General features: G+C 42.6%; 1 protein-coding gene across 1 annotated transcript; it reads left to right on the top strand.

Moving 5' to 3' along the window:
* The first annotated feature begins 1,763 nt into the window (after nucleotides 1-1,763).
* On the top strand, nucleotides 1,764-9,670 carry SLBP (stem-loop binding protein). The gene is made up of 8 exons (XM_027662710.1): nucleotides 1,764-1,992; nucleotides 2,272-2,403; nucleotides 4,844-4,948; nucleotides 5,471-5,530; nucleotides 5,784-5,915; nucleotides 6,487-6,636; nucleotides 7,856-7,937; nucleotides 8,684-9,670. Exons 1-8 carry the CDS (start codon nucleotides 1,949-1,951, stop codon nucleotides 8,798-8,800), a joined length of 822 nt encoding a protein of 273 aa, XP_027518511.1. The 5' UTR covers nucleotides 1,764-1,948; the 3' UTR covers nucleotides 8,801-9,670.
* The last annotated feature ends 1,179 nt before the right edge of the window (nucleotides 9,671-10,849 follow it).

Raw genomic sequence — 10,849 nt, 5'->3', positions numbered from 1 at the left:
ATAAACTGAATTTAATTTGTACCTAGCGTTATGCTAAAAGCACTGTGTGGCTTCCAGGCTGGAGCTGTCCTGTCTGGCTTCCTTGGATGTGTTCAGGTAAACATGCTGTTCCAGTCAGCTTATCTCAGAGCCAGGCTGAAGGGAGTGGAGTTTGTTTTTACATGTTTGGAGCCTGTGCTGTACTTCAAGCATGTCCTTGGTTCAGGAACACGGTTCTGTTTTCCACAGTGGTGTGTGGGAAAGGAGAGGTGCTGGCAGAGCAGACTTTACTGCAGCAGTGTGGGTGTCCATGCAGATGCCACCCAGAAAGATGTGAGCTTGTACAATTACAGTAAGGCCAGGCAACAGGAAAGGGATTTTCGAGGTAAATCCCTTCATGGTACTATTTTCAGATCTTAGTGGGAGCCAGCCCGACTGTTAGCACCCAGAGCCAGGCATTTTGGACACATCCTACAGCAGAGATGCTCTGAGGAGAAAAGTACAGGACCTGTGTACAACCTTCAGGGGAAAAACGAGTGGAAAGTAAACACAGTTCTTGCTTACCTGCTCTCAAAACAGTACTGATTTCAGTCAGGAGCACTAGGCACCAAGCTGTGTACGTGATGGCTGGAAACACCAGGCACACTACCAGGCCTCTCCCATTTCTGTGACTAATTACATGAGAAATTTGTAGTTTGTGAAGCTCTGCTTCATTTCCACACTGGAGATGGAAATCCTCCTCTCACCATCCTTTGTGCATTGCAAGGCTGAAGTGTATCTTTATTTTTAAAAAATCAAAACCAGACACCACCCTGTCGCTGTGCTCAGAATGTCTCTCCAAAAGCATTGCTGCACTTCAGTAGTTGCTTTTGTGTTTTAAACTGATACTAAAAAAAAAAAAACAAACACACACACACAAAAAACTCAGACAATTTGTGTTTGCTACTTCTGACATCTGTTTTACCAGATATGGCACCTGGGGACATGGTTTGGTGGTGGCCTGGCAGTGCTGGGTTAATGGGTCGACTTGATGATCTTAAAGGTCTTTTCAAGCCTTAATGATCCTGTGATTGTAGGGCCAGAAGAAGAGAACTCAGTGTGCTGCATCTTTCCGAAGTGTCCCACCAGCCTTCAGGCCACAGGGGCTGCAGAGGTATTTTTGTTTAAAGCTGTGTGTATTCTGTTGCAGGAGTTCTCCGGGTTGGTTCATAAATTACTGTTGAGAAATGTTAGTGTGTGCCGGATTCTCAGGATGAACAGGATCTCACTGTGCATTGCAAGTGCTGTTAAAAACACCTGAAAGCTCTGCTTACCAAGGCATAGCAACCTCGTGGCATTACCCAACTTCCTTCACTGTTGATATGAAATACTGTTTAACGGCATGTCTTTTTAAACAACATAAATGTAACCGTAGGGTTTGAACCGTCCCTTGAAACACCATAAAGAGGTACCGAAGAGCTGTGTCGGTGACCGGCCATCCTTCCTATTTAAATCGCGGAGATCTGTGGGGTTTTTTTTCCTTTTGTTTCGGCTGAGGTTTTGTGGGTTTTTTTGTTGGTTTTTTTTTTTTTTGGCTGTTGTTTCAGGCGCGCGCCAAAAACCGATTCTCCCGCCAACACGCCCCGGGGGCGGGGCCGGGCGGAGCGGGCTGAACCACCACACCACCGGAGGGGGGGGCGTGGGGTGCGCATCAGTGTGTAAAGGCGCGGGGCGGGGAGTTGCGCTTTCCCCTTCCCCCCCCTCCCCTACCTGTCCCCTTGGAGGCGTCCCGCGGGGGGGCGGGGCGGGCGGTGCCGCTCAGCGACGGCGGGAGATGTGAAGGGGCCGAGCGGGAAGGCGGCGGCGTTCCCTCTGTCCTTGTGTCCCCGCAGCGCCCGCTCCGCTCCCCCGTCACCGCCCGGCTCTCCCTCAGCGCCCGCTCCTCTCCCCCCTCACCGCCCGGCCCTCCCCGCCGAGGACACCCCTCACCATGTCCTTCCGCCAGCGGAGCCCTCACGGCAGCACGAAGAGCAGGTAGCGTCGCCGGGATGAGGCGGGGGGTGGTGGCGGCCCAGCTCTCGTTCCCCTCCCCCGCAGCTCTCCGGCCCTCGCTCCCCTCCCTCCCTGCGGTGTGTATGGTGGTGGGGGGGGGAGCCCACTCAGAGGGGGCGAGTGGAGCCGCCTCGCTGGGTTTGTGGGAGTGAAACGAGTAAATAAATACCTGCGATGTCTGAAGAAGGTTTTAATGCGCTAAAACCCGCCTGGTTTGTTCTCACCTTGTCTTTTTTCCGTGTTTTTTTTTTTTTTTTCCAGCCCGCAGCACCCCCCGCGCTGGGCCCAGGCGCGGAAACGCGGCGCCGATGGGAGGCGGCGGAGGCAGAACGAGCCCGAATCCTCGGTTTTTGAGGAAAACGAGCCCCGTCCTGCAGAGAGCCGGCAGGACAGGTGAGCGGTGCTGCCCACGGGAGACTGCTCCCTGCTCTTTTTGTTCGCCAGGAGCTGTGAACTGGCTGTTTTACTGAGTTTTCCAAGCCCTGCCTGTTTATCAGTCGCTCATCAGCCATAAATAGCTGGTCTTAAAGGAGGGAAAAGGATCTCGGGCAGTGCTCCTACCTTGGAGTCACTTCTGAAGAGTGAATATTTAGTTCTTATCTCTTGAATTGTATTCTTGATAATTTTCTGCCCTGTTTCCTGGTTGCTTATTGCCATTTATCTCAAAGCAATAGTTGTACAGGGCAGTTGTTTATCCGTAGATATAGACTGTACAAACCATTGTGGTAAAATTAAAAACGATGACAAAAATTCAGTTTTTAGAAGCCATCTGCCTTCATGTTTTTGGAGGCAGCACAGACTACACTGAGAAGTTGTGTCAGCACGTGTGGGGGGCGATCCACTTCTGAGGTCTCCCAGTGTGTTCACACTGCTGCTCTTCTGCCTTCCTTACCCTTGCCCAGCACAGCTGAACTTCATTTTAGTTGAAGTATCACATTTACAGTCCGAGATATTCATGCCACGAGTCCCTTTAGTGACTTTGATCAGCAGATGGGAGTTGTGGCCACAGCCCCAGTAGATTGAATTTAGGTTTCAAATCTGAAATGACATGGGCTGTGGCCTGTAACTACCCATTTTCCTTTCCTTATAGTGAGCAGGGAAGATGTTGGTCAACAGCTCAACTTACAATATGCAAAGTAACTTAAATTGATTTCAGATGGCATGTTTGAATAGGACTACAAGAATAAAACTACAGATAGTTTTATCAGCTTCAACCTAAATAAGCAATGTTTCTGTGTGTCTTCCAGTATTAAATGGAGCAGGCATACTTTTTTCATTTCAGTTTGGATTCAGCTCTGACTGAAATTGTTCTCTTCCTGTGATAATTTTTTTTTTGTTTTTGCCAATTCAACGTTGCCAAATTAAAATTCTAAATAGCAAAGAGGAGCAGGATGGAGGCTGGGTCATACTCAAGTGGGGCCAGCTGTAGCCTTGTTTTTCTGCTCCTGTGGCCATGTTTGAGCACCATTTGCAGTCCTAGCACAGCAACAGAACCTCTCACCAGGTGTGAAATGGGGATGAGAGTCTTGAGTAAGATGGCTGAGCTCAGTATATCTGGCACCAGAGCAAATTAATGATAAGAAAAAGCTGTAGAGCCCTGCCAGTTGTCCCTAATTCCCTGTAATCACAGCACAGGTGCAGAATCAAACAAGTATAAAAAGGTACATCAGTGTTGAGGAAGAAGCTCAGGTGTTGGGACTGCTGGGTTTGTGCTGTTTGTTCTCTAGCAATAATTGAACATGGCCTGTGCTCTCTGCAAAACTAGAAATCAATATCAGAAAATGCTAAGAATCCATGTAGGTTGAACAGATATTTGCAGAGGGAACTGTACTGTTTGCTCTGAATTTTTAATTTTGCTGAGTTGGTAACTGGGTTTCATTTAAAAGAATTTTTAGTTTGAAGTCGTGCAAGACAACTTGGGAGCAGGGAGGAAGTTGGAACTGGTTTTAGTGCAGATGGATCTAATTCCCTGATTTCAGGGGACATGTTTGCCCAGAATCCTTGTAAGTCTCCAGAGCATTTCAAGATCCTCTGAAAAAGCTCTGCTCTGTAGGATACAGTTTTCAGTTTGTACTTAAGAAAAGTTGGTCATCAGGAGGACAGAAACTGGAAAACACTGAATAGTCTAAATGTAGGCAGCTGCAGATGGCTGGGAAGGGATCTGAGCTTGTTCCCCTGCAAGACTCTGAACCTACTTGTGATGCTAATGGGCTGCAATAAAGTTGTTAAACCTGTTTGCAAAGTCACAGCAAATCTCAGTTTCCTGGTTAAAATATGACTTTTTTTGTGCCTTTGCTTTCTCTATGAGGCATATTTTCACATGGAGAAGCTCCTGGTGCTATGGTGTAATTTTAATTAATTAGCTTTACATCTTAATTCTGTGTTCTGACTTCTGTCTCTTACATAGCTAATGGATCTGCAATCATGAAAGAAAAAATAATTCTTAAGTCATTTAGTGGAGAGAAAATAAGTGAGTGAGTAAAGCTGGTATTTCATGTACTGTTTTCTGAAGGACACCAGCTGAAAGTTATTGAAAGGGTGAGCTGCATGACATGCTAGTGATATGTTTCTGTAGATACCTACATAAACTTTTTAAGAAAAAATACCCAACACAAGCCACTCAACCTCAAGGTGGAACTCTGAACTGATGCTTAATTTTACAGTGATGACATTTTAATAGAACAGCACAAGATTTTCACAGCCACTGTGAGCACTCTAAATAAACACCTTAAATAGGGATCAAGCTGTGATTGGAGGAGATGCTGGGGGTGGGAAATACAATAAAACAAAATTTTAACATAGGGGTTCTATTTTTTTTCCGTTTTCATTCTAGTTTTACAACACCAGAAGGCCCTGGGCCCCTTTCCCGGTGTTCAGACTGGGGAACTGCAGTGGAAGAAGAGGAAATGAGGACCAATGTCAACAAAGAAATAGCAAGGTACCCCTGGGGGTTTAGGATCAAGTGGGGAAATGGTAGTTGTCATGTAGAATCTGTGCTGACTTGTATTTTTAACTTCACCACTGTAGTAAAATCAGGCCCACCACCTCAGCCTCTTGGCTGCTGCTTTTAGGTGAGCTTTGGCTTAAGTCCTGCAGGGATGTCATGGGATGCTCACTGGAGAGTGGATGTGTATCACTGAGTATCTCCCTTTTGGAAGAAGCTTTTCCTGAATCTCCTGGATTGAAATACATCTAAGTACTGTCTCACTAATGGCTGGGTTTTTTTCATATCATTGCTATAAGAAAAGGGGAAATACATAGAAAAAGAAAGTCCTCAGTTGCTTTTTTTTTTTTTTTTTTTGTAATTAGGGAAAACTGAAACATCCATTCCATAGTGGAAAGGTGTTTACAGTGTCTGGGGTGCTGCTGCTTTGCTGAAAAGTAAAATCAGCTGTGAGGCTGAGCCTTAATATTCTCTTTGTGTTACATATATTCTTAATCCTGATTTGAACTCTTACAGATACAGAAGAAAACTCCTGATAAATGAATTTTCAAGAGAAAGGAAGTCCTCCTCAGGAAGGTAGGTTAAATTTCTAGCTTAGCTGAGGAAACTTTGCAAACAAGTCTGAGTTTTCACGTGAACCATGTTGTTTCTTGAAACGCTCAGTTTAAAATAGTTCATTTTAAGTCTCCTCCTACACTGTAATTTAGTAACATCCAGAGCATTGGTTTGAAAATTTTAAGGTGTTTGTTTGTAGCCTTTTACAAGTGGGTTTGTTTGAGTGTGGCTTGTTCTCTAGCAGTCCCAAATCTACTATGTTTTTTCCCTTCAGTTCTGATTCAAAGGAGTCCACTGCGACAGTAGAACTTGAGACAGATGAAGTGGTTTTAATGAGAAGGCAGAAACAGATAAATTACGGAAAAAACACAATTGCATATGATAGATATGTCAAAGAAGTTCCTAGGTAAGCTGCCTGACTCCCTGGAAAACTGAACTGTAAGTCATACCTGTTCTCTGTAAGTGTGTTAATATACTAAACTTAGTATCCAACACATGTTTAAATAAAAAGTATCTAAAAAAAAAAAAGTTTTAAGACATTTTTTAAGTGTTAAGTCACACTAACACTCAAATGAGGTGTGGTTTTCTTTTAACTAGGCAGCCTGTGAGAAATACCTCATGCTGCAGAAATGGAAACGAAAGTTCTTTTAGTTGTGCTTGTCAACAAGAGGAAATGAAACTGCTTTTTGCAGTCAGTTTGTCTCATGAGTTAACTACAAGACAAAATGGGCTACAGTCGCCCTTGAGTCTGGAATGAGGTTCCACACCTGTGATTGATAACCCTTTTTTTTTTTGTTTTTCATTTGACTTGAAATCAGAGAAATACAAAGTTCATATGAAGTGGGCAAACCTTTTCTTGAGTGCTGGAGTTGCCCAGTAGTCTCTTCTCAAATAATACAGGCTGTAAGACTTAACATTTAAAACTATGTTATGTATGTGTGAAAACCACTAATTTTTCACTTCTAATATCTGAATAGGTGCCATCGTGTACCAGGAGTTCATCCCAGAACTCCCAATAAATTCAAGAAGTACAGCCGCAGGTCCTGGGACCAGCAGATTAAACTGTGGAAAGTTGCACTGCATTCCTGGGATCCACCGACTGAAGGAGGATGTGATCTGCAAGAAATGTATGTACAGAGTGTTCAAGATGCTTTTATAGAAACTGATATGTCAAGTCTCATGTCTAAAAAAATAAACAGTTCATTCTGCAGTGCTCTACAAAAGAAAACACCACACTGTCGAGGTGAGCTGATTCTTTCAGAGCAGTTTGCAGATTTATCTGTGGTAGGAGCAGTGCTGGAGAGTTCTCACCAAGGGCAGATCCCCTGAATATTGAGCTTGGACCAACACAGTGTACAAAAACGTGTCTCATTCTTCTCACTTGCAAGTTCAAGAACAGTGGTATAAAATGTTGTTCCTTGAGCAGAGAGGAGGAGGGAAGAACTTGTGAAATCGTCTCAAGGTACCATTAAACTCAAAGCACATCTGCAAGTGTTCACAGTCCAAGCTGCAGAAGCTCTAAGAGATGCAGAGTACTGCAACTGCTTATTTTCCTCTGTAGAAAGCAATACAGCTGATCAGGGAACATCCAAAATAAAAACTGTGGTAATAAAGGAATGAAGGGGACACAGATTTAACTTAATTCCTCAGTAAGCAGTTCTGTGTTAATCATAGAATGATAGAATAGATTGGGTTGGAAAAGACCTCCAAGATCATCAAGTCCAACCCCTGATCCAACTCCAATTACTGTATCATGGCACTAAGGGCCACATCCAATCTCTTTTTAAAAACCTCTAGGGATGGTGAATCCACCACCTCTCTGGGTAGGCCGTTCCAATGCCTGATAACCCTCTCTGTAAAGAATTTCTTCCTAAAATAAATTCCTAATAAAGTGCTGTTTTCCCTAACAGTGCTGATTTTAAAACCAATGTGGAGCAATGGGATCTAAAAGCAAAGCTTTAGTGTGGAAATACTAGTCTTGTCTTTGGATGCTGGGATCTAGGTCTGTGTACAGTGGATATTAAACCTTCTTTGCAAAACAGATTGATGAAAACCTTGTCTGGGGAAAAAAAATTCTTCTGTCTTCCATAACACTTGGTATCATTTGTATTGAAGCATTTTTGTCTTTGACAAGTTGCAGTAAAGTCTCAAGACTTTAATTCATTTTGGCTGTGGAGCTGACCTGCTGTTCCATCTGCTTTCCCCAGTTTGCCACCACTGTCCCTCTGATCTCTGTGGGTCTCTTTGCTCTCCTTTGCTCACTGTTTTCAGAACTGCACCACAAAGTGCAACTGAACACTAAAAAATGAATTTGTTTTGTGTTGTATTCTTTTAATGATTTTACAGCTGTCCTGTTGACCTTGGTGAGATGGAGACAGAATCTGTTGGAAGCAATTCTGAATCTCAAACAAGCTGTCAAGATAATGATGTAAGCATATCTGTCATTTGCATGAATATATTTGTTAACAATTTGTTAATAATTGTTTCCTTACTTAGAACTTTATCCCAAGTAGCCTGAATACCTGACAAATTCCGTCATCTGCTGTGTTTTAGGGACTGTTTATAAAGCTGAGTAATCTTTAAATTTGGATATTTTCCAGCTGTAGCCAATATCTCTGTAGTCTTGGGCTTAGAGAGTTAGAATTTTAAATCATGTCAAATTACAAATATCTAATTTTTCATAGCCTACAAAAGAAAATTGTATCTGTTGAAAGCAAATCAACTGTGAATTGTAACATAGAGTAGAAATAATGCTTTAGATTGCAATACCTAATGTTAAAATAGGGTGTGATTTTCTTGGCACACAGAATTAGGCTTCTTTTATATCCACAGGGCACTTGGTACAGCTGAGCAGTAACCTTCAGTAAAGATCTAAGAATGCTTTTCTTACTGGATTTTTTTTTTTCTGATGAATATTAAGTCTGTATGTTTTCATGTTTGCATATATAGATCCTTAAAACACCTGCAAGAAATCTTCAAATGTGGTTGAATGGGCAGAAGCCTGCATTTAAATCTCTGTAATCTTAAGACGAGCCTTGGGGTTTTGTGTGGCCTTTAAAGTTGTTTGGAAGCCTCTGTTATAGGGTGGTCTAAATGAATTACAGAAATTAATTGGGTTGTTGCCTAACTAAGTCTGTACTTAACTGCTAATTATTAACTGCCTTGGTCTTCCAGGATACCTGTTCTGGCACTCCCACGAAAGTTAGACATGTTGACTATCAAGCAGAAGGTGAATTTGACTTGGAAGTGTGTTTGAGTGAACCACTGAAAGAATTTGATACTGTGAGTTAAATAGTCTTATGTAAACTGTTTTAGAGAAAGTTTCCTTTAAATTTTAAGAGGTTAGCTTGATTCATAACCTGTTAATAGTAAGAAAGCTTAAGCAAAGTTGAAGAACTCTTTTTAAAGTTGTGGTTGGTCTACATATTCTCCAGACCAGACTTATGTAAAATTGCGATTAAGTTGTGTGACTTCTTGTTAACTTTTAATTTATGTATATCAGATTTTTTTTTTATAAAGCTCTTCAGTAGAAAAGCTAGCCAAAGGCAGTGCTATCCTCAAGTAGCTATGAATAGTACAGCAAGATCTCACCAGTTTCCCCACCACCACCTCCCCCACTGTGTCCATAATTTCAGTTGCCCACCACCTGCAGATAAGGAGCAAAGTAGGGAGATGTTTTTGTATATTCCTTTGCTGTTACATCTTCTACAAAAGTCTGACTTGAAGTAATGCATGTGGCAGCTGAACCACGTAGCTGATTAGTAACTAGTAAACTCATCTACTGCAGTTACTTACTGTAAGATTAACTACCTACCCTAAAAAAACCTCTTTATTTGCAAAAACATTTCAGAAACAATTGGAAATTAAATTCTCTCAAGAAATTGGAGGTCAATATGTTAAAGCCTATGCAACAATGGCTTTTTTTATTTTTTAAGCAGTAACCTGAATTTGAAATTTGTAAATAGTCATCAGTCATTTGTTAATACAGTCAAGAAAACAATGTATAGGGAAAGTTCTTGGTTCTTCTAACTTGCTGGTTTTAAATGTAAAACTGTTGTAAATGATAACAACTGTACAGATTTTCTGCTGAGAGCAGTTAATGTTTCTATTGCTTTTGCATGGGATGTTGCTGGAAAATAAATGGAATTGCCTTTACTTTTACTTATGACTCTTCAGCTTCATTTCCTACTGGCAATGTTCTGTGGATAACAAAATGCAGGAGAAGACTGGAAGCAGTGCATCTGAGGTATTGATGCTAGGCTGGGGTATACTTGTGTTAGCACCATCCTCTGACTTTGAGCAGCACCTTAAAAACTGTTTATTTTCTGTGCAGGGCACCAGAGTGAATTTGAGTCTGAGTTACAATGGGCCTGTTTTGACCTTTTACAGACTCCTTAGAAGCAGTTTAGTTTAGTAGATGTCCATTAGCTGGTTACCAAATTCTGTTCTCTAGGAAAAACTGCTGGAAGAGCTGGGTGGACACTTCAGTCTTGTTTACTAACAGGACCTGTTTCATGGTCACCTCACTTGGGTTTATCTCTAAAATGAAGTTTCTAGGTGTTGATGTTACAACACTCAGGCTCAGTGGAGACACTTGAACTCTTCAACTCAAGTGAGTATCTTAGCTAGTAATACTGCTTACAGCTGTCTAGTGTGTTAGGCACTCGTAAAATCTGGTAGCTTGACTTGATGGGGAAACCTTAAATAACCCTGGAGTAAATTGTAACTCATCCTTTAAGTGGAGACTTAAATGACACAGTAGAGGAAAAAACTCTTTGAGATTTTTAAGGGGAGGCAGGGGCTGGTGGTGTGTCAGTCTATACCTGAGTATCAGAACATCCAGTAGAATTGTTTTTTTAAAAAATAAGTTTTTCTACCCCATTATAGCTGCCCAAACAGGTTGGATCAGTAGAATATTCAGGAGATTGTTTAGAGCCTTCATAAGGTTAAGGCTACTTAGACCTGGGTTTGAAATAAGAAAGCACGTGGGTCAGGGCAATCTCTCAAGCACAAACCCAGGCTGGGGGATGAACAGCCAACTGTGTCCTGGGCTGCACCAAAATCAGCATGGCCAGCAGGGCAAGGGAGTGGATTCTGCCCCTCTGCTCTTGTGAGACCCCACCTGGAGTGCTGCATCCTGCTCTGGGAACCCCAGCACAGGGAGGACATGGACTATTTAGAGCATGAAGATACTCAGAAGGCCAGAGCATCTCTCCTATGGAGACAGGCTGGGAGAGCTGGGAGTGTTCAGCCTGGAGAAGGCTCCAGAGAGACCTTACAGCACCTTCCAGTACCTAAAGGGGCTACAAGAGAGCTGGAGAGGGACCTTTGACAGGAATG

The sequence above is a fragment of the Corapipo altera genome, unplaced genomic scaffold, assembly GCF_003945725.1.
Source record: "Corapipo altera isolate COAL_440 unplaced genomic scaffold, ASM394572v1 95, whole genome shotgun sequence".
NCBI lineage: Eukaryota > Metazoa > Chordata > Aves > Passeriformes > Pipridae > Corapipo > Corapipo altera.
The sequence above is the reverse complement of the archived record's forward strand: the minus strand, read 5'-3'. Positions and strand labels throughout refer to the sequence as shown.

Bases quoted from the DNA above. Each gene is read 5' to 3' on its own strand.
- SLBP (XM_027662710.1), top strand. From the start codon at position 1,949: ATGTCCTTCCGCCAGCGGAGCCCTCACGGCAGCACGAAGAGCAG. The intron at 5,531-5,783 runs GTAGGTTAAATT...TTTTCCCTTCAG, and splicing joins AGGAAGTCCTCCTCAGGAAG to TTCTGATTCAAAGGAGTCCA. The intron at 6,637-7,855 runs GTATGTACAGAG...ATGATTTTACAG, and splicing joins GGATGTGATCTGCAAGAAAT to CTGTCCTGTTGACCTTGGTG.